The 24,050-nt window shown below is 47.5% G+C and overlaps 2 protein-coding genes across 2 annotated transcripts; both read left to right on the top strand.

The window, feature by feature from the left end:
* Window positions 1–9,724: 9,724 nt before the first annotated feature.
* LOC124677820 (alpha-terpineol synthase, chloroplastic-like) lies at window positions 9,725–13,691 on the top strand. Its single transcript, XM_047213774.1, has 7 exons — window positions 9,725–9,977; window positions 10,133–10,406; window positions 11,698–12,079; window positions 12,282–12,500; window positions 12,650–12,788; window positions 12,932–13,186; window positions 13,298–13,691. The coding sequence occupies exons 1-7, from the start codon at window positions 9,780–9,782 to the stop codon at window positions 13,610–13,612; spliced, it is 1,782 nt and encodes a 593-aa protein (XP_047069730.1). The 5' UTR covers window positions 9,725–9,779; the 3' UTR covers window positions 13,613–13,691.
* A 2,276-nt stretch (window positions 13,692–15,967) lies between these two features.
* On the top strand, window positions 15,968–19,174 carry LOC124673025 (CDT1-like protein a, chloroplastic). Its single transcript, XM_047209160.1, has 7 exons — window positions 15,968–16,335; window positions 16,781–16,900; window positions 17,002–17,236; window positions 17,748–18,356; window positions 18,435–18,636; window positions 18,734–18,824; window positions 18,917–19,174. The coding sequence occupies exons 1-7, from the start codon at window positions 15,968–15,970 to the stop codon at window positions 18,972–18,974; spliced, it is 1,683 nt and encodes a 560-aa protein (XP_047065116.1). The 3' UTR covers window positions 18,975–19,174.
* The last annotated feature ends 4,876 nt before the right edge of the window (window positions 19,175–24,050 follow it).

The raw sequence follows: 24,050 nt of genomic DNA, 5'->3' as shown, positions 1-24,050 counted from the left end.
GCCCACGCTCAAAATGGTGTCGCCGAGCGTAAGCATCGTCATATTCTTGAGACTACCCGTGCTATGATGATTGCTTCCTCTCTTCCGCCGCATTTCTGGGCTGAGGCTGTCGCTACGTCGACTTACCTCATTAACATTCAGCCTTCTGCTGCCCTTCAAGGTGGCATTCCTCTCGAGCGTCTTTCTGGTCGCTCTCCCGATTACTCGACTCTTTGCTTATTTGGTTGCGTTTGCTATGTTCTTCTCCCTCCTCGCGAACGCACCAAGCTGACCGCTCAGTCTGTTGAGTGTGTTTTTCTCGGATACAGTGATGAGCATAAGGGCTATCGCTGTTGGGACCCTGTTGGTCGTCGGATGCGCATCTCTCGTGATGTCGCGTTTGATGAGACGCGTCCCTTCTATCCTCGTCCCACCTCGGGTACTTATCCGGTGGATGATATCTCTTTTCTTCTTTTTCCGGATACACCCCCTGCTGTCCCTTCTCCTCCTCCTCCTAGTTCTGATGCGCCTCCTTCGGCTTCGGCCTTTGGCCCCCTGGTAATACAACAAGCATATTTCCCTAACATGTACTTCAGCAACAAAATAATACGAATCGAAGTTCAAATTATCAAGAACCATCTAGCAAACACCATACTCGGTCATACACAAGCTAACTCCAGTTCACGTCATATGTAGCCAAAAGACCACAATCGATAGTTGGTTGTTAACACCATATGCCATATGTAACTAATAGCCAGTAGAGAATTTCGTAGTTTCAACATTTTTTTGCTTCGAGTATTGGGGTACTTTGCGCCAACATGCATCGGTGGGTTTTCTTTATCATAAACTATTTCTATAATAGCATCCGGTCGAGCATCTTCCGCAACACACTCCTCATCATCGCTGCTATCCTCCTTGGGTGGCCCGACCGAAGTGCCCTTTCCGGCCGGTGATGCTCTGCCGAACCCGGGCTTGCTTTGGGTTGCTTCTTTGGACTCCGATGAGGACGAAGACGATGAAGAGTTGGCTCCGCGGTCGCCGTTGGCCTCCTCCAAAGGCGTTGTTTCCGGCTTGGTTCGCGACATCGTTGATGAGCGCCATGATGAGGAGGCGCCAATGGAGCCCTATGATGGCCTCTCTGCTGCTGCCGCTGATGGAGGCGAGGCTGATTGGGTACAGGTGGGTCGAGGCGGCCGCCCCAGCCGCAAGCCATCGTCTTTGCTTCAGAAGGAAGGTCCCGAGCGTAGTTTCTCCTTCAAGCGTTGGTCTCGTGGGAGATGCTGTCGGTGCCTCGAGCGTGACCACCAGGTCAGCACACGCCGTGAGCCCTTCAGATGCATCCATTGTCGACGTCCTAGTCATCGGGGGCGTATCTACCATGCGCACTTTCCCGCCGCTCGTTCTCGCTCTCCGGACGCTCGTGCTCGTTCTCCGGACGCACATGCCCATTGTCGGCGGAGCCGCTCTCCGTCCGCACTGCCTCGTCGTCCATCGGCGCCTCGGAGTTGGGCTGAGGTCGTGTGCCGCTTGTCGCCGCCTGCAACACTGCCGTCAAGGCCCTCTCCAAGGTGTTACGAGGAGTCCAATGTCAATGCATGTTTCGACTCTCACCTTCGGTGTCAGTTTGCCTTGATGCGCATGGAGTTCCCTCAGTTTGTTGCTAACCGCGTCGAGGAGGTTCTCGCCCCCTTCATGAAGAGGTGGCAAGGCTCAAGCTTCTGTTGGCACGCATTGGTGTATCTTTGGAGCCGACTGAGGCATGTTCTTCTGGTGGACAGGAGCTTGCCACCGTGCAGGCTTTGTGTTCGCTTGACTCCGCTGAGCCGAAGTCATCGGTGGTTGAGATCACGCCAGAGATACATGAGCTACGTGGGGATTTTTCGGTGGTGTCTGTGATGTGGGCATTACCCTGCGGGTACCCAACATTGGCCTAGCTACTTTGGCCCAGCGAGGGACCCATGAAGATCACCGCGGCCCAAGATGGACCAATACATCGGTTGCTATAAAGGAAAAAGAGAAGGAGATGGATTCTTGATGGACAAGGCAAGGAAACGTCGAATAAGGAAAGAATAGATTAGATCTCATTGTAACGTAGTTGAATCCGAGCAAGACTCTCGAGACCTGGCCTCCTATATAAAGGCCAGGAGAGGTCCTGCCGGAGGACATCGAAATCATCCTACACACACCCGCATACACCAAACCCTAGAAACCTAGCCATCCAGCGAGTTCACCACAACACAGTCTATCGGCTGCCCCATTGTAACCGTTTTCATCGATAAATCAAGATCAGATAAGCAGGAGTAAGGGTTTTACCTCATCGAGGGCCCCGAACCTGGGTAAATCTCGCCTTCTGTTCGTTTGGTATCCGATGTCGCGTACTAAATTGCAGGATTCCGTCAACCCTAAGCCCCTCATGGTGGGCATTGCCGAGGACCCTATGATGTAGGAGAACAAAAGACAATGAAGAAATTCGTGGGCTGGAAGGGATAGCCCACGGTACAAGAATGCAGAAAACATGAAGACGAATCCGGCGGGAGGATTAGGGCGCGAGTGTGGACCTGGAAATTGGATGTCTCCTGCGTCGCTAGAGATCAGCCCTAGACTCCTCATCTTCTTTTCATCACGCTTAGTGATGGTGTACGCCGCCCAATCGCATTGCCGATCTGTGGCGGCGGCGGCGGACTTCGGCGCGGCACCAGTTACCTTGAGGCCGGCGGCGCTCGCAGTGGCGCTGGAGGATGCGACGACATTTTTCCTACCCATAGTGCTTGAGGTTTTCCCTTCGAGTTTGGGAAGCTCGGGCGCGGCAGCAATGGAGAGCAGAAAGCAAGGAAGAAGATGAACAAGGAGGCACGGGTGAAACAAATTAAACCATGGATCCTCTTTATAAAGCAAAATTACTTTGGATTTGGATTGTCAGATGCACATCGTTGAAAATGGACGAAGATCTGGCTATACACGTGTTGCAGAAAGATGCAAACCGGCGACCCATTACCTCCACTGCACGCGAAGATCGAGGAAACACTTTGGTAAAAGCGCAAGGTTCGGTCAATTCCAAACTGATTGTGCAGGCAGAGCATGGGCCCACTAGGTCATGTCCCGTCAATCACACCGCAGCAGTTTCCACGTCACTAATGACATCATCAAGATCATCGGCTACTCTGTATTGGAGCACCCGAATGTTATCGGAACTCGAAGAAATCTATGATATTCAACTCAATAACTTTTAGCCTACGCACGACTACTTCGCAGTCATCCACATACTCGGGGGCTACTCCCATCGGGAGCGCTGGTCGCGCACCCGATAAAACGATAGCTACAAAAAAGAATTCAATGAAGAACGGACCCGAAGGTTCTAACATTCCAGGTTCGAGCCCGGGGACTTGAACCTGTGTAGGGTAAAACTGCTTTGCTTTGGCAATTAATCAGTCTTGGTCCGCCGAGCAAAACTGGGCTCGTTACTCTTATCCCTTACGTACGATCAATTATTCGGCTTCTCTCGAAGTCTGCATTCCTTAAGGACCTGATACATTCAAAAGACATCGGATGAAGAAGAAAGTTCAAACACATCGAAAGCAAGATCTTTGAGTAGTACAACTTGAGTCTACGCACGGTTGCAAGCATCCGTCCATAGACTCTGGGGCTACTCCCATCGGGAGCGCTGTTCGCGCACCCAATAGCAGGCGATTTCAAGCTTACATCAAGCACAAGACTCAATATTCTTAAACTGATCAAGACATTCGGATGAAGACACCTTTTAGTCCCTGCCCGAAGCTTCGCTTCGGCCAGTCACTCAGGGGCTACTGATGTGGGCATTACCCTTCGGGTACCCAACATTGGCCTACCTCCTTTGGCCCAGTGAGGGACCCATGAAGATCACCGCGGCCTAAGATGGACCAATACGTCGGCTGCTATAAAGGAAAGAGAGATGGAGACGGATTCTTGATGGACAAGGCAAGGAAACGTCGAATAAGGAAAGAATAGATTAGATCTCGTTGTAACGTAGTTGAATCCGAGCATGACTCTCGAGACCTGGCCTCCTATATAAAGGCCAGGAGAGGGCCTGCCGGAGGACATCGAAATCATCCTACACACACTCGCATACACCAAACCCTAGAAACCTAGCCATCCGACGAGTTCACCACAACGTAGTCTATCGGCTGCCCCATTGTAACCTTTTTCATCGATAAATCAAGATCAGACAAGCATGAGTAAGGGTTTTACCTCATCGAGGGCCCCGAACCTGGGTAAATCTCGCCTTATGTTCGCTTGGTATCCGATGTCGCGTACTAACTTGCAAGATTTAGTCAACCCTAAGCCCCTGACGGTGGGCATTGCCGAGGAGCTCCCTCGACAGTCTGAGCTCCTGGAGTTGAGTGGTGGTGTGGTTACGCCTCCTTCCGTCGGGGAAGTGAGGTCTGGCTCGCACGAGATCTCGGCCGTGACCTCTCTGCCAAGTCAGGCACTCTGCTTTGAGAAGAGTGGTGTTGCTGACGCAAATGTCTCTCCCTCGTCTGAGTCTGACAGACATGTGGTTCCTATTGGTGATGGGGTTGCTAAGTCAGCACTGTTGGCAACAGTGCCCGGCGCTGTCGTCGCTAGAGAGGTTTGTGATTTTCTTGCCACCTTGGCTGCTGCCTACCCTGAATCCGCAGTTGATTGATGGGTGCCCCCCAATGCCATGACCTATCTTTATCGATGCGGTGTTGGAGTGTAGTGTTTGGAGTTCGTTCGATCGTGTCGCCTTGTGATCCCTTGTGTTGGTTAGAGTAAGTGCGGCCATGTTGTTCGGGTCTTTGTTAGGCTGGGTGTGCGTGGGCTTGGCTCTGTTGTTGTAGGTTTTCGCTCGATTTTCTCCTAAAAATTGAGCACTCCTCTTCTTAATTAATGGATGAGGCAAAGCTTTTGCCTCCATTTCAAAAAAAATATACTCATTATTTGGCATATGTTTTTCTCCAATCTCATCATCGCTATCCGTACTACAATTGAGTATTGGTCCTCCTCATCTACACCAACATGTTCATATTCTTCATGTGGGTTGGCTAGATATGCATCAGATAGACTATCTTCATCATTAACATTACTTGATTGACTAGGCAGTGGCATAGATGGAACATTAACATAATCATTTGGTTCACAATGTTTGATTATCAACTGACCACTTCTATTCTGATGGAAACAATCATACATTTTCATGCATTCTTCATCATTTGACACAGAAATAATTTTGCCACTAATGCAGTCAAAGTACTCGAGACATATTTTCTCCTCTGATATCAAAGGAAAAGAGAAAGTTCCTGCAATGCAAGCCAACAAATCCTTCCTATTGGTACTAGTACCCTCAATAATCTCCCAACTGAATGTGGAATTCCCAGTGACACTGCCACAAACATTCACCTCTACTATGTAAGTACATGATTGGATCATCCTGTGGATGATAAAACCATGTCAATTGTGCATTCTCCTAATAAAGATTGCAACAGAAAGAGAAGAATCGAGAAATTACCTAGCACAAATTACAGAGCGATGTGGAGTCACATTCATCATTCAAGTCCTCCTCCTCATGGGGCTTGGCTATCTGAGGCGGAGGAGCTGCAGCGAGTGCACTTGTGATCTCCGTAGGGCCCTGGCCGTTGACGCCTCCCCTGCCCCGTTCTCCACCTCACCGGAATGAGAATATATGAGCCCGGTCTTCGATAGTCATCTATCACCTTCTCAACCGGGACTAAAAGGCCTCAGGGTCTGGCGCGCTCCTCCGCCAACCCTTTAACACCAACCGAGACTAAAGGGTTGCCGTGGCCCCACACGCGTTCTCGCTTCTCGAACCGGGACTAATACTATCATTAGTCCCGGTTCATATTGCGACTGGGACTAGAGCTTCGGGTGGCTTTGGACAAAAGGCCTGTTTTCTACTAGCGTAAGAGCATCTCCAGCCGCGTCCCCCAAAGCGTCCCCCAAAGGGATTTGGGGCGCGTCGGACAAATTTTCGTTTCCAGCCGCGTCCCCCAAAGCCTCCTTCCGTCCGGCGCGGTCCAATACGGTGTCCGGCGCCCCGAGCCCGTCTCCGCTCCACAGGGGACGCTCCGGCCACGCCGGACACAACGAAAAGCGAGGCGAGGAGATGCGGGACTGACACATCAGCGGCAAATTCTAGTTTTCGACCCCCTCTCCCGCCACATCGCGCCTCTCCCGCCGCGCATTTCTGCCCTCCCAACAGATTTCACCGCCTATCCCGCCGATTCATTTCTCCCTCCATGGCGCCGCCGACAGGCCCCAAAAAATGGCCAAGAAAGCAGCCACCAAGCCGCCGGGCAATGGGGCAAAAGGGCCAAACGCGCCCTTCGCGAAGCCGCGGAAGGCGCCGGCTGCGAAGAAGAAGCCGGAAGGCTGGACCGACAATCAGTGGGACCAAGACTGCCTGCGCCGCAAACTGTCGACAACGGATCGGAGGGGACGGCGGGCGGCGCAGCTGGAGAAGAAGTCGGTGGCGGCGCGTACGCACCAGCACGCGCTGGCCGCGTGTATCGCGGCCACCAACGCATGCCCATGGAGTACGTCGGGGCCAGCGTACATTCCGGGAGTGCTGTCCCCGTCGGCACCTGCCTTCTACAACGACGGCCCCTATGCCACTCCTGGGTGCGTGACACCCAACTTATCGCCGCGGTACGAGGATACGCTGCCGCATGGCGGCTTCAACCCCAACGCCGTGTTCTACTCCCCGGCGTACGACCAAGCGCCCCATCGCGAGCCAGGCCCCGGTGCGGACGGAGCCCCGTTCACTGGCCGCAGGGGCCCGCTCGAATTCGAGTGCGCCGGTGGTGGTGAGGAGGATGAGGAGGAGGAGGAGGAGGAGGAGGGGGAGGACGAGGAGGGGGTGGAGGACGAGGAGGACGAGGATGAAGAGGGCGGCGACGACGAGGACGAGGGTGCCGCGGAGGATGCAGAGGATCTCGTGGAGGTTGACGCGACCGGCGTGAGGAAGAAGAGGAAGAAGAAGGCCTCGGGCACACGAGGCCCCAAGTGGACGGTTCTGGAGGATGAATGTCTCTGCGAGTCGTGGGCGACGGTGAGCCATGACTCGGTCATCGGTGCCAACCAAAAGTACGGGAAGTATTGGGCGAGAATCAAGACGGAGTTCGATGAGCGCAAGCTAGTCCACAAGGATTACAACAAAGTGACAATGAAGAGGAGCCAGAAGGCAATGTCGACGCGCTGGGCCATCATCCAAGCGTCGGTGAACATGTTCCATGGGTACCATACCGAGGCCGAGACCAGAGGCGACAGCGGCGCGAACATCAGCGACGTGGTACGCCTCTTTCTATGAAAAAATTTAGCGCCTAGTTTTTACGATCTGATTGCGCTTCCTTTGATTAGTTCGACAAGGCCATGTTCGATGTACCGGAAGCACTCGAAAAGGAATAAGTCTTTCGCGATGATGCATTGCTATAGCAAGCTGAAAATGAACGAGAAATGGCGGGGGATGCATCATTTGTTGTCGAAGGGGAAAGACACCATTGATCTGGATGCGCCGCTCGCAACATCGGCAGGGCGCCCTATCGGCAACAAGGCTGCCAATACCGCCTTGGCCGATGCAGCGTCGGCCGAGAAGACGCAGGCGTCGATCACACAGTGTCTCGCCGAGGTCTCGTCGACCCTGCTCTCCCGCGACAAAAAGACCGACGAAAGGTGGGCGGCGCTGCTCAAGAGGCAAGAGGAGAAGATGGAGCTCAAGAAACGCAAGGAGGACATGTCCCTGCTGACCGCGTCGACAGCTGGAATGTCTCCCCGGACGCGGGCGGCGCACAACTTCTACAAAGGCATGATCCTCGACGACATCGAAGCCAAAATGGCGGCGGCCGAGGCAGCGGCGGCAACCCCACCCCCGGAGCAAGAGCCGGCACCAGCAGACGCGTCTGCGACAGCGTCTGCTAGTACACCTGTGTCAGCGGCATCAGCATCTGCATTGGCGAATGCCTCGGCGTCGGCGACGGAGCAGGCGCACCGAGCAGAGCACGAGGAGGTCATCGTGATCGACGGGCCTACGTCGACTCAGGATGCGCTGTCGGCGTCGCCGAACCCCTTCTTCTAATTTATGTTGCACCACCGGTCTGTAATATGATCGCGCGTCCAGTACTTTGATCGCGGCTACTTCGATCGCGACGACTTCGGTGGAAACGATCTCTTTTGAATGTGAACTATTTAAATTTCTATTTAGGGACGGCGTTTGGGAGATGCGGCTGGGGAGCGACGTCCCCCAAACGCGGCACGAACGAAACACGTCCCCGAAACGGTTCGATCCGGCGCCGTTTTGGGGACGCGGCCGGAGATGCTTCTAAGAGCCACAATAACTAACAGCGACATCAAACACGGCCCGGACAACACATGATCCACGAAAAGTGTTTGTAAACAAAATGAACACCCTTAGGAATAGGAAGGTAACGACAAAACAAGTGCCTGGTCAAACACAGAATGGTCATCTTTCACCCTGTATCGGGAGATCGACAGATTGACAGGCAGCCACCGGCCACCCAAAGCCTGTATCGGGAGTTCTATACATGATTTTCTCGTGAAACGTGTACGTGCGTGCATCTTGTTAAAACTCCGAGCTTTTCTCTTTCGGAATTGACCATTTTGTGTCACATAAGAATATTTTGGCTTCTAAGTCACCTAAAGTTGCACATCGCTAAGCTTAAGCTTTAGTGCAAACAAAAAAAGAAAATGGTGTCCAACTTAATGTTGGGAAACTATTAGCCTTTGAACTCCACACAAACGCTCTGTACTGAACTTAATTTTGTAACCGTGACTGCAAACCCACACAAGTCTAACTAAGGAACTTTTTTTAGTCTGACTGCAACCGCGACTGCAATTCTAGGCAGTTTCCATTTGATAAAAAAGGGAACTTTTTTTTTCCAAATGGAAGCTATGCCCCAACCTCTCTATCGATAGATGCATACATCTTTTTTTTATTATTTTATTCAATAAAGGTCTAATGAAGATCATGTATTAAAAAACCTAAAGCCACCACGTAACAGCCACACACCCGGCAATGAGTGAAAATCGAGAGGTTGGGGCATAGCCTCCCCTAGATCCGAGGTTTACCTTGAAAACAATGAAGCGAGAGACGTCCCCACGATAACCTCCAACGAGGAATACGGCACCCACGGGCGCCACCGTCGATGGCGGCATCCTCATTCGCTTCAGCAACTGGACCACCGTCTCCTCCCCTCCATGGACCGCCACTCCCCACGGGCCAAGTGACCTGTTGTCGTGAAGCCGGCGTGAGGCAGCACCACCACTGACCAGATCCCTTTGCACCGACGGTGAAGACACAACCAACGGTGGAGGAAGCCACATCGCTACGTGAGCGGCGCCATGGCCACACACACACACGTCGTCCCAAGGCGCCCTCTTAAGACCCATTGCCGAAGCCACGCCTCCGAGCAGCAGCGGTGGGACGCCCCGTTGCCGCCATCATCCTCCCGCACGGGCTTTGCCAGGCTAGAATCCGGCAGCGGGAAGGGAGATGGGGAGGGCGGCGGCTAGGGTCAAGGGGAGGGCGGCGACTCTAGTAGCAGGAAACTTATGCTCGACTGGCACGTGGTCATGTCCCTCAATTTCCACGCAGGTTGGATCAGTAAAGTTAGGTTCTTTGCTGATCAATCTCTAAGCTAGCTCGCTTATAAATAGGCAAGTATCCTGGTGGCTACTCTCAAAGTCTCAAACAACAAACCAGCACTTGCTTAACGAGCCAGTTTTGCCAAGCAAAGCAAAAGCTTCCTAGATTAGCAGCGCGCAGCACAATGGCGTGGCAATTACAGCCAACGATGGCAACCACAAGCACATGCTTCCGGACATCGTCGTCGCCTGCGGCAACCGTGCGCTGCTCCTCGTCGTCTCCTCCTCCGCCGGTCCGGCGGTCGGCCAACTACGCTCCCAGCTCCTGGGACTACGACTCCCTCCTCATGCTGTCGCTCAACAATCGCGGCCATGCCAACAAGGTACGACTAGATCAGACATATATAAGCTCGACATGTGTGTAGTAGATTGAAATTCTTATGGATCATCAAGTAGACATCAGCTAAACAGTTTTATTACTGAAAGCAGAGAAAGATACTTATGAAAATCTTTATATTTGCATGCATGGCATCTACAGGTCGGACCAGATGGGAACTTTGACAAGCTCAAGGCTGGTGTGGGGGAGCGGCTGGCAGCAGCGAGCCGAGGCGTCGCCGACCAAGCTGCGAAGCTCAGGCTCGTCGACACGGTGCAACGGCTCGGCGTCGCCTACCACTTCGAGGAGGAGATCACCGCAATCCTCAGCTCAATCCACCGCAAACCTCACCGGTGCAACGGTGACGATGTTGGTTCCGAGGCCTTGAGGTTCAGGCTGCTCAGGAAGAGTGGTTTCCCAGTAGCCTTCCACAAAGGTACGGAATACAAACACACCCTCTTAGACGATGTAAGAATGGAAACTTGAGCTACTGCCAGCATCATATTGGATCGTACTACCTCGTACGGCATTCCTCCGGAGATGCAATAATCGTGGTCATGGTCCAGCACGATTTGTCTTTTTGTTTACCCCAAGGCGTGAGTCCAATTTGTAACAAACTTTTAGCGATAATGCTACATCTACGGACGGAAGGGGTCACGGAAGAGCCTACGCGCTGACGAGTCTCCCAACGTGGAGCCAGCGTGGAATACAAATAGCCCCACTCCCTCGAAAAAAAAAAGGAAAGGAACGAAACAAAAATCCCGCATGAAGAAACAAAAATCCTGCACCAGCAGTTTCTGCGTAAATCCCGATCCCATCTGGCCATCTCCCATCGTCGGCAGCGGCAGGTTCTTCCGTCGCAGGCGGCGTCACGGCGAGCTCTTGCACGCAGGGGTGATCACTCTTCGTCGCAGGGGCGCGGTGGAGAGTTCTTGTTGGCAGCAGCGTTGCGGCGAATTGCTAGACGTAGGCGACGTTGGATTGAGCTGTTGCGCGGCCAGATTCTGCCATCCACGAGATGAAAAGAAGTAAGCGGTGCTCTAGCCATGAAAAGAACGAGAGCAACCTGAACTACCGTTCGGTATCTGAGTTGGCTGGAGGACTGGATGCATCCCCGGGCTACAGCAAAAGGCCGGCGTTGTCGAGTTGGACGTCGTCCACACCGGCGACGAAGCACCATCAGCCACCCTTGCTCCTGGAAGGCTGGATATGCGAGCACAGCGGCGGCGGCGGCATGGGCGATGCATGCGCAGACACCCGAGGGCTCAACCAAGACGGACGGGGGGACTCTCCATGCGAGAGAGCTGCTGCTGAAACGACGATGGTATAAGGCACGGTGATATCGGAGCGCGCTTACACGCATGACGCACGTCTGCACAGAATAGTTATCCACGTTGGTTTGCCACGTCAGTCCGTAAGCTCTTTCCGTATGTTTCTTTCTTCCGTAGGTGTATCATTACCGAACTTTTAGTATGGATTTGACATTGGGTGCACCAGGACCAAGTGCACAAGAATTCCATGCGCATAGGATGATTACTAACTTTTAACCTTTGTATGAAAAGTTGAGGCTACGCCTCCATTTCGGAAAAATATATGAATTGTCTACATATGTATTCTATGAACTTAATATCCATGCATATAAACATGGATTTATTTGTACTTTGACTTTTGCGTATAATGTGGTTTATACTTAGCTGACAATGTTTCATGCTATCAACGTGATGTAGAATCTCTGGAAAATCTCAGGCACGTATCAAAGAGCTACCAAACATCTGCACTCGTAAAGGATGATGTCAAGGCACTCCTCTCATTGTATGAGGCTTCATACCTTGCCTTTGGAGGCGAGGAAACATTGGACGAGGCAAGAGCATTTTGTGCTAAAGCTCTTAGAAAAATGTTACCTACCATTGATCCACACTCACGACGCGGTGTGGTTCATGCTTTGAACCTTCCATTGCACTGGAGGTCTACTAGACTAGAGGCAAGATGGTTCATAGATCATTATGCTAGGGACACCAGCAATTCTGACCCGTTGCTCCTCCGATTCGCGGTGATGGACTTCAACAATGTGCAAGGTGTGCATCAGCAAGAGCTTGCGAGACTTGCCAGGTACGTAATGGAGCTTGAAGAAACATACAATTGAATTAACCCTCCCTAATTAGTACTTCACATACTTACCTGTTGGGATGTGTATATATTAAGATGAAGTTTCGATGACATATATAACTTATATTGTCTAAAAGTTCTTTGTACCTCACTGATATATCCTTGCCTAAGTTACTTTAAGATATTGAATTTGGATTAATCGTAGGTGGTGGAAGGAGACTTCCCTTGTTGGGAAACTGGGGTTCGCGAGGGACCGTCTAATGGAGTGCTTCCATTACTCGAATGGAATCGTGTGGGAGCCAAACCATGGAGATTGTCGTGAAGTGCTTGCAAAAGTCGCTAATCTTATAGTTCAATTGGATGATGTCTATGATGTTTATGGAACTATTGATGAACTAGTCCTGTTCACTGAGGCCATCGGAAGGTAACTATGTGCAGCAAATATTGCTATGCTCATAATTCACATAATCTTCTTTCCATGTACTAGCATGTGTGAAAAATACATAGGTATGATAGTTTCATCTAGAATAAAGCTTTTCATCATTTAAAATTTGCTCAAATAAATGTTGTCAGATGGGAAGAAAGTCCAAGCGAAATGCTTCCGGAATACATGCAAGCACTCTACTGTGTCATGTACAACACATCAGGCGAGGTGGCTGAAAGTATAATGAAACAGCATGGTTGTGACACACGTTCTCTCCTTCAGAAAGCAGTAAGTTCTCATATATAATCAACTTCCTAATAGAATATGGATACTTTTCACTAAAAGGCCTTAATATATTCTACATAACTTCGTAATCTGGTATATGTAGTTTTCACCGAACTATTTATTTAACAAAATACATAACACTATAGTGGCATGACATGGCGAAGTCATTCCTGGTGGAGGCGAAGTGGCACCATGGAAATCATAGACCAACACTCCATGAGTACCTGAAAAATGGATCAGTTTCATCGTCTGCACCCCTGCTGTTGCAACATGCTTTTCCCCTCCTTAGTATGGAAGAAGAACTCACCTCAGAGTCTCTTGGTAAAGTTGGAAGCTACCCAAGATTAGTTCAGTCATCATCTCTAATTTTTAGGCTCTGCAACGACTCCGCAACACATTCCGTAAGTATAACCAATTTGTTTTCTTCTAGTCTCTTTGATGTTTCACCACCAAAAAATAAATCAATCTTTGAGCCATCTAATGTATGTATTGTGCGAACATATGTGTAACAGGACGAGCTGGAGAGAGGGGATGCACCATCTTCCATAGCTATCCACATGTCGGAGAACAGATCCCGTGAGAAGGAGTCTCGCAAAGCCATGGAAGACCTTACCATGGACACTTGGAAGTCAATTAATGAAGACGCATTCAAACATTGCGAATTTCCTCGACCTTTTGCCAAAGCATGCGTTAATCTGGCCCGGATCTCGCACTGTGTATACCTAGGTGGAGATGGTGTTGGGGCACCAGATGGTCAGAAGAAAAGGCAAATCAGAGAGTTATTCTTGGAGCCTTTCATGAGCGTGAAACCATACACGGAACCATAAACATATAGAACATAGTATTTGCTCTTAGAAAGATGTTGTATAGGTCTAAATATTTACTCTCCTTTGATGATGCAATAAAAGGCTGTGTGCATCCTTTAGATGCAGAGGCCGAGGTTTTTTCCCCATTTCTAAAAAAAAAAGGTCTAAATATTTGTTGGTTGTGATATGCTAACTCCAACCATTGTATCTCTCCTAGCTTGCGGAGATCTTTTACTTAGTCTTTTACACACACAAGAAATGCACTCCTATTGTTTCCTATAGGCTTCAGAGCTTTCTCAAGTAAATGAAAGCGATCTCTTTCACAAATCAATATTTGAAGAGTAGCAATCTCTATTCCCTTTGTCCTAGATTCCCTAGAGCAACATGGCCATACACGTTTAATACTCGGTGCATTGGGGCCTTATTGTGTGCGGCCGATCCACCAGGCCTAGATTTACATGTCGACGATATGAAGCCTAAGAGGGCGCCCCTATACAGCGACCGAGTCGGTACGTACGGCGAGCCGCACACCCCCCAACCCGTCGGTGGTTTAGTGGGATGCGGCCCTATATTTATTTTATTATTTTTTGTTGTTTCATTTTTGTTTACTTTTTTAAAAATAAATTTTTAAATACATATTGTTTCAAAATTTCTAACAGCTTTTAGATCTCAACTATTTTTTAAATTTAATATTTTAAAATCTGAATATTTTAAAATTTAAATGTTTTCATAAATATATAAATTTCCATTTGGATATTTTTAATTTAAACATTTTTTAAAAATTAAATATTTTCAGTTTTGAACATTTTCCAAATTTGAACTATTATAAAATTTAAATATTTTTAAATCTGCGCCTTTCTAAAAATTTACTATTTCTTATATCATAAACTTTTTTCAAATCTTATAAGAAAAGAAACGGAAAAGAAAAACATGATTGAAAAAAGAAGAAAACCCTGCACGTACCGCTTAGCTGGGCTGGTCTGTACCGCGCCTCTTGTAGTTATAGGAACGCGGAATCCTATTCATCACCCGCGGGTGATGGGTACAAACCATTGCCCGCGTGGTGGTGAGTTTGGGCCGCAGCCCATCAACAGGCAGGGAGCAGTAGGCCTCGGGTTTTTCCGATTTTTGTCGAGTTTTTTTCTTGTTTTTCTTGGGTTTCGGTTTTCTTTGATTTTTCTTCGATTTTTTCTTTTCTCTGTTTTAACAAATTTTAAATTCAAACAAAATTTCAAAGTAAGCAAATTTTTAATCCGATCAAATTTTGAATCTGGGCAATTTTGAATCTAAGAAAATTTCGAATCTGGGCAAATTTGAAATCAAAGCAGTTTTCGAATATGAGAAAATTTCAATTCTAAGCAAATTTCAAATCTAAAGAAATTTCGAATTTAGGAAACTTTGAAACAACCGAACTAATGGACCAGGCCCATGAACTAAGAGCCACACGTTCCCAACGGCCTTGGGCCAAGACGGAATTCACACGTGGGCCCCCATCGACGACACACACTCGAACGAGAACTCGGCGGGCGCGCGGCGCGAAGAACAGCCTCCGGAGTTGGCGCCAAGATCAGACCCGTTGCCTCCCGCCATTCTGCCCCGTTGCCTCCCGCCAAAAAACACCTCGGCGCCATGGCTATTAACGCCTCCCAGATCCGCCCCCTTGCCTAACCGCTTATAAACGCCTCCCAAATCTGGGATCTTCCGCAGCTAATCCCTTCCCCCACTTCCGCTTATAAATTTTACCGTAGACTCTAGTTCTTTTTTTTTTTTTTTGGAGACCGTAGACTCTAGTTCTAGATTGACTCAACTAGTCAGCATCGGTTGATTACACATAGCAGATTTTAGAAGTGAAAATTTTGAGTAATTGATTAACACCCATCGAACAGAGGGCAAATGCACAAGCAGTAACCAGTAGCACACAATTACAAAACATCTGCTCATTCTGCATTTTCCACAGCACCACACGTTATGGCCAAGTGGCACAGTATCTTCTTTTGAGAATCTGCAAGCATGGTTTGGGGGAGAAACGTCACACACGGAAACAAGAAATGCACTCCTATTGTCATCCTATAGGATTCAGAGCTTGAAAATAAAGTGGCGCATTTTCGCAACGATGGGCCGTTGGGCCGAGACGGAATTCACACGTGGGCCCCCCATCGACGACACACTCTCGAAAGTGGCGCGAAGATCATCCTCCGGAGTTGGCGCCAAGGGAGACCCGTTGCCTCCCGCCATTCTGCCCCGTTGCCTCCCGCCAAAAAAAAACAGAGGCCAGATCCGCCTAACCGCTTATAAACGCCTCCCAAATCTGGGATCTTCCGCAGCTAATCCCTTCCCCCACTTCCTCCAGTCCACCACCACCAAATCTTGCACCACATGGACGCCGCCGCCGCCGCCGCCCCATCCAAGAGACCCAGGACCTCGGCGGCTTCCGTCGCCGGCACGCCGCGCAAACCCAAGAACGCGCCCGCGGCCAGCGCCTTGCTCCCAGTTCCCGGCCAGGCCGCGACGCCGGACAAGACGGAGCGGCGGCCGCTGCTGCGGAGGGCGGCGGGCAAGGGCGCCGTCGCGCTCTCCGTCAAGGAGGTCCGGCGGGCCGCGCTCCAGCTGCGGCGCGCCGACAAGGGCCCTGCTGTGGCCGAGGAGGAGGACGCGCTCGAGTCCGTCGCAAGGGAGCTCGGCGTCGGCGCCGGCGCCGGACGCAGCCCCGTCAAGCGCAGGCCCGAGGTCAAGCTGCCCCAAAGGTATCTTTATCCTGCCTAGATCCCCGATCAGAGCTCCGTCTACTTCGATTCCTCGATGTACTTTGTGTCAGACCATCACTAGTCTAGTAAGAACCAACCACGGCATCATGCCAATCTCGTTTGCGCGATGCCAGTTACTCTGCCCTGCCCAGAATTGGAACCGTACTCTGGATGCAGCAAAAAAAAAAAACTCTGCCCAATATTTTTCGTCAGTTAGATCTCCACCCTGTTGGATTTCTCGACACCACAGAAATTGGATCTGTCTACTTACTTACAGACCATCATCAATACTAATAACAGACCCTAGTATGCGATGCGATTTCCTTTCTGTGATGCTAAGTGCTGCGCCCACAACTGAAAAGCACTCCCTGGATGCAAAGAAACGACTGATGATTTCGACCACGCCAGTGCTAATTCCCAATTTTGCCCGTGCCCTTGGTCACAGCTACGAGACGCTCTGCGAGTTCTTCAACTGCTTCGAGAGCTCCACCCGGCTGCTCCGCATGAAGGGGTCCAAGGCCACCTTCCCCAACATCTGCGCCAGCGTTCAGAACCTGGCCGACAGGTACACTACCAGCCTCTTCCGATAAACCAGTCTGACCATTGCTCTATGTTTTTGTTGCCAGAATCCTATTTATAACTACCATAATTCTCTGTGCTGTGCAGGAGGTTTACCTACGGCAATCTTGCGCAGCTCAAGTACATAATGCCCGAGGCGATTGTCATCAATAAGATCCTTCTGCGCGATGAGAGGACCTGCTGTATGAAGCCTGATCTTCAGGTGAACCTGCTGGCTGATGCGGTCGAGGGCAGTGTGCTGCACAAGGGGGAGACCCGCTACGCGGCCCTCAGGAGGATCTTCAGGCAGAGGCTGGTGGATTTCTTCAGGAACCATCCCGAGGTATGAGATAATGATCTTGTAACAGTAGATAACACTTCAGTAACTGTACGACAACTGTTTAAGGGTTTGTGTATGCATATTTGGTATTACGTACTCATGGTGTCTCTTAAATTTATCATGTGTGATAATCATGTATTCTGGCTTGATAACATGCCCCTGTGCAAGTTTATGGTCAAATGCAAAACAATTAGGAACTGCGTTTCTAGCATTAGCTGACGATGCCCCTGTGCAAGTTTATAGTCAAATGCAAAACGATTAGGAACTGCATGCCTAGCATTAGCTGAAGATCAAAAACGATCATGTATTCAGGTTGGTCTACGTGCACTTGATATGAAGTATTCACCTCTGTAATTTATCTTTCAGGGAGATGAAAATACGTCCTTGTGCATGTTTATAGTCAAAATTTAAACCGATTGGTAGCTGTATGTTCAGTACTAGCTGAAACAGATGTTGTTGGTGTATGTGTTGTTGATATTAAATATTCATGGTGTCTCTTTAATTCATCTTTCAGGGAGATGATATTCCAGAGCATGCGCTGCCGCATCCGTTTACTCAAACAAAACCAAGCGTAGCTCAGATCACACCTCGACCCGTTCCTGAAGCTGTATCTGCTGTGCCAACACCGTCTCTGGTTGAACAGCAGCCTGTTGGGATGTCACACATGTCACACTCCTTCAAGAGGAGGTTCTCGCAGAGATCTTTAAACAGCCTTGGAACTGCCAGCACAACAAGTCCACTGGCAAACGCTGAGTCTGCCGCTTCATCTCCATTGAGCAGAAAGTCGGTGCTCAGTTCTGTTTCTGGTGGCACAGAGAAAGGTGGCAAGGATGTTGCGCCCAGGTTTGGTGCTTCAGAAGGAACTCCTGCCAAGTTCGTCTCTACACCGGTCAGATTAATGGCAGCCACACCAGGCCTTGACACCCCAAAGAGGCCAACCTCTGGTACCATGTGCGATACGCCACAGCTGCAGACGGTCAAGCGATCAGCCAGGGCCAAATTGTTCATGACACCCACAAAGGATGCAAGCACTACGCAAGAGGAGATCCAAAGCACAAGCACGTCTACCATCGATGCCGATGATGAGCTGCTCAGTTTCCTTCCAAAGTCCCTCTTGCAATCCGTAAGTTATTGTTGATTGTGACTATGATATTCTCAGTTTTGCTATATGCACAAATGATAACCCATGTGTTGCTTGCAGGTAAAGCAGAAGGAGAAGAGAGCTTTAGCGGAGAAGGAAACAGGATTTGCTGATCAGGTGCAAAGGCAGAAGCTTATATCGTCCCTGTCGAACACCTTTGATATTATCTTTCTTATCTATCAGTCGAGGCAGCGCTCTGTACTGGCAAAGCATGAGCTCGTCGACAGGATAATTGACCGTAGCCCAAAGATTGTTGACAAGGGTAAGTGTGACCTTTGCTTTGCTTTTGGTCTTTTTTTTTTGCTTCAACTGCTGTCTGCAATGCTAATCCTGATGTTGTTCAACTACTAAATCTACAGGTGAGATTGAAGAGCAACTGAGATTGCTGCAAGAGTTTATTCCAGAGTGGATCTCCGAGAAGGCTGCATTAAGTGGAGATGTCCTCTGCTGGTGAGCATTTACCCTCTGATGCATAAATGTTTTTACTTAACAGCTATCCTCTTCCACCATCACAAATCTAATTTGTATTTGTTTATTTTCAGCATCGATACATCACTAAGCCAGTCAGAGATTCGACAAAGGTTGCAGGGTGTCGAGTAGGGTGAAGCACAAAATTTGTGCACCTTGTTTAGAAATGTAGCAGTATCATAGTGCACGTTTGTGCCTAGAGGCTAGAAGTTGTCTTCACTTCTGTTCCAAGTTCGGACACAACTCTTGACTCAATGGTTTACATGTGTAGCTTGACAATTTTAACGGCTGATTATGTTATCTATTTCATTCACAGCGTGTATATCCATTGTATGTGGCTCTCTCTTTACATAAATGATGTGCTGTATGTGGCTGAACTCTTGAGTCAAGTTTTCCTTTCTTACTATTTAGCATGTCAAAAAAAGGGGAACTAATGACTAATTTCAATTATGATCAGTTCGGAAGGAACTTTTTTGGATACTCCCGGAATGTATTTTAGCACTTCATCACAGTTTGAATGCTGTAAAAAATTTGAAATCTGTAACCAATTGTGGAACATGAATGCAAGAAAGGCCTACTGCCTTTGTTATAATGTCATGTTGAAATTTAAAAATGATGTTTACGATGTAAAGTGTGAGCTGTGCTGTCTATCTTCTATTTTGTCTTCAACTGTTCTCTGCCATGTAAATCCTGATGTTAAACTACAAATTTATAGGGGCAGTTGAAGAGCAACTGAGATTACTGCAATAGTTTATTCCAGAGTGGATCTCTGTAAAGAATTCAAGAATTAGGGATGTTCTTTTTTCGATAAAGAGCATATATTAGGATGTTATTTTCTGCTAAACATTTCTTTTCAGATTCCTGTAATAGTTTGTTCCATCATTCTCAGTCTATCCTAATTCGTTTTCAGGGTAGATGCAGCAGAGGCAGGGATTCGGCAATGGTTGTATGGTGCCTAGAGGCTGGAAGAAGGTATCAAGATATACTGCCTCCGCATTTCAGGATAAAAAAAGTTTAATTACAAGAGTAAAACTGGCCTGGCCAGCATAAAGGGGAAAAAGGACTACTCTTGTCTATCAGGCGCCATGCTGGCTCATCAACAGTGTCCCTAGAAGGCTGATCTAAGCGCAGCCAAGCCTCACAAATCTTACGAAGCTACAGGTCTTGCTGAATGTGCTAGAGGAGCTAGGCTTCCGTGCTTTGAATCGGCAGAAAAAACCTGCTGGTTTGTTTCCATCCACAGGTGCCAACAATGTCAGCTGTTAGAGATTTGGCTTCAACACCGGTCCTACTTCAGTCCACCGTTGCTCTGTGGAGGCACTCATTCGACCAAAATATGAGCATGTCATGGCCATCCCGATCAGCCATTATGGGTATATAGCTGAAATATTATCCATGATGGGTAAATCCATTCTCCGTGAGTGCCTTTAATTTGTATATTCTCCAAGCATGATATCTAGGAAATCCAAATTTAACTTTTCTGCAGAGTAGATTTAACTGCAAACTTAGGAGAGATACATTGGTTTGAGTTAACACATGGTCACACTAATTGGATCTTGAGCAACCACTTACTCAAATTAAACAAAAGCAATGCCTACAACTAATTACCCTGATACAACATTTTTCCAAGATGAAATATTACATATCTTATATGCTTTCAAGTAAATTAGACACCTATCAGTACTTCTTTAGGACTGACATCGTTTATTGTTTCTCACTCATGAAAGGCTCCAAGAGCAACTCTCTGATTTGCCTTTTCTTTTGACCATCGGGTGCCCCAAAACCATCCCCGCTGACTCTTGCTCATCAGAGCGGTCCTATGACATGTGGATAGCTATGGAAGATGATGTATCCCCTCTCTCCAACTCAGCCTGATACACATATTTTTCCACAATACACATGTCAATAAATAGAGTAAAATACATTGGAGGTCCTGTGCGCCAAGTTTCCTGCCACGTTCTTACTCCAGGAGCAGGTGCAATCTGGGCGGTTTCTGCGCTGTGGCTTCGGAGGCGCGTCCTCCGAAGTAGATCTCATGTTGTCGATGTTGCTCCCGCCGCTTGGGTAACTGTAGTCATCGATGGGCCTTCACTGCCAAGGGAGGTCATTGTTGCTCGGGAGCGGCAGCTCGGAGCCTCTGATGGAGCCTACCTTGACGTCTTTCAGGCACTGTCCATACAACAGGTGGTCTACGAGTAGCTCCTGTATCATCAGCAGCCAACAATTGCTAGAGGAAAGGACAAAGCCACTACTGGCGGCCAGCAGCACCAACAACAGAAGGAGGCAATAGATAGGAGCACCCTCGACCGATTCCTTTCTCTTCATCACCACATCCAGTCACATAGTTGATGCCACAGCAAACTCCATGCATCTGTGTGTCGTGTGTGGTAAGCTTCTATCAAATTCTGTCAGGGACCATGTGATTTGAATGGAGAATTATTTGGTGAGTTATGTGAAAAATACTGCCTACGTGACACCAGTCAATGCGCCACGTGGCCAGTTAGACCCAGATAGGACCTGAGGTGACCCACTTTACGAACTTTTAGTACTCGGATATGCACTTTCATGAGATATCTTAGAGAAAATTCAGTTTTGGTCATGAAACAAGGAACAAAAAGGAAAACAAATTGATTTTCCTTACGGAGTGCGTAGCGGATTGGTTGCAGAGGCGAAGAATTAGGCATGCTGAGTGAACTAATCTTGGGTAGCTTCCAACTTTAGCAAGAGACTCTGAGGTGAGTTTTTCTTTCATGTTGAGCAGGGGAAATGCATGTTGCAGCAGAGGTGCAGAGGAAGAAACTGATACATTGTCGAGGTACTTATGGAGTGTTGGTATGTGGTTACTGTGGTGCCACTTTGCCTCCACCAGGAATGAATTCACCATGTCATGCGACTGCAATATTATATAGTTTATTAAATGATTTATTTAGCGAAAACATAATCTAGCATCTCTATCCACCTAAACGAAAGTTATGCTTGTAACTATGTACTTCTAAACCAAAATGCGAACAACTGAACTGAAGACCACCATATGGCTATCTGAACAAAATAGAAAGTTCACTGGATAGTTCTGACAATTGTTACCTGCAACAAAAACAAAAGTTAAACCACCAGGACAAGAAATACTACATTTCTAAAATCTGGAACAGAAATTCCTTGTTTGAACAATGGTCTTATTATTTACTCAATTGGACAGAAATTTGGTAGCTAAAATATGTCACACTCACTTCGAATTTAGATACATTTTAGAAATGAACACATTAAAATGAGATATAATTTATACAAAAAAAATAAAATCAGGTAAGTAACATGTGAAACCAAACATAAGACAGATAACAATTGTACCTTGCTGAATTATTTCAGAGCTCACCCCTTTTGCCTTAAATAAATCTTTTAGATTTATTACCTAATTCTATGAAAAAGTTCATCTTTGGGTAAATGTATTATTTCATATAGATAATTAATCAACTTATTCATGTGGGCTTTTCCAACAATCACGTTATGATATTTACTTTCTGCATAAGACAAAAGAGAAAATCAATTCTCTACAGAACGGCGAATTGTTTTGAACAGCAATTCGAACCGATAGCACCCAAGATTTCTGGATGCTACTTTGGTCTATGGGCTGTGATTACTTCAAACGTTTGCGCTCAGATTTTCTTGCAGTGCTGACTAGGAAGACAAAATTCAATCAGTTAATACATTGGCTTTGCCCTTTTGAAGTTGGCTCCAATTAGAAACCTGAAACTGTAGTGTATACCATAATACCAAACTGTTCTTTCGATTTGATCCATTTTCTTAAAATCCTGAGAGAAATATATCATTTTTTGTGTGTCTATGGCCATCGGATCTTTCTAGCTTTTACTTTAGTCTCGCTGGAGGAACCTATAAATGCATCTGTGGCTAGTCATCGTCCTTTTTCTTTCATTCTCAACCTTAGATGAACAATAAGTGTTAATTCAGTGTCCTACCATATTGATTTGCCAAGTGGCTAGAGAACTTCGAAAGTTTATTTATGTCAATCATAACAAGTCGGGTAGTCTTCATAGCTTCCGCAATTCATGTGTAATGTTTATGCTGTCATCCACATAATATTAGTTTTTCTGGATTTAGCTTGAACCAACGATAGTAAGCTGAGTATTCTGGCTAGCTTTTGTAGTTTCGCAATTCGTGTGTAGAAAGGAGATTAATAACATTCTAATTCATAATTACCTCATGGGTTTTCATTTTTGTTTCTTTAAAATTCCATTTACTCAGGGAGGTGCATCATCATTTCTTTTTTGCCTTAAGTAGCTATGCTACTCCTCGCATTTTATTTAGCTTTCGTGCACACTCTCCCACCATCTGAAAGATAATATCGGTTCATTTGAATATGGAGGTTTGATTTAATTTTTTGATGTTTTACCGATGAAGCTAGAACATATACGAGAATCTAAACTTAGTATGTTATAGTCATGGCCGAGCCCCACAATTTATCAGAAGTAACATTATTGTAGTTCAGCTTCTCAAGATAACATTTTCTATAGATACAGGGTATGAGGTAGCTGTAACTTGACTATATTCATGTGTTTCTTGGTGCAGCAACTCTTCATATAAGTATGCATCTCCTGTCCTAATCTGAATGTTTGATCCAATTCATGGATTTAAAGTTTCGTTCAGCTGGAGATAGTTTGGGTCTTCTGCTGCCGATGAAGTTTATGAAGGTATTGTACACATCAATTTTAATGAGCTCTCCTAGGTTGCAAGGTGCCCATTTCGGCTAATAGGTGTGTTTTTTTCATGCAGGCCTTTCTGCATTTTATAGTTTCTCTGTTTTCTTAGAGCATTGTTTTGTCCATTTGCTATCTTAATAATTTCAATAGTGGAGTGGCTCTCTGTACAGAGAAATAAGTTAGCTTTGTCCCGTTAAATGCTGGATTATTATATTTTGTACACTTTGGTTGAGCAACGAGAGGATCTAATTGTCAGTTGTTTATGTATCCAGGGGCTCATGAAAGATAGGAGATAATTGCAAGTGCCAGCTAATTGCAAGATTGCGCTAAGGTGGATCACACATCTTATCATAATGTGGCATATATTACAATAGGTCAATACTATAGGATACACAATGATGTATCAACTAGCCAGGCATCCATCATTGTTTGGCCATAGACTGGCCAGGCATGCATACATAATAAATGTAATTTTGTCTGTTGATAGCATACTAAA

This window comes from Lolium rigidum, chromosome 7 (assembly GCF_022539505.1).
Source record: "Lolium rigidum isolate FL_2022 chromosome 7, APGP_CSIRO_Lrig_0.1, whole genome shotgun sequence".
Taxonomy (NCBI): Eukaryota; Viridiplantae; Streptophyta; class Magnoliopsida; order Poales; family Poaceae; genus Lolium; species Lolium rigidum.
The sequence above is the reverse complement of the archived record's forward strand: the minus strand, read 5'-3'. Positions and strand labels throughout refer to the sequence as shown.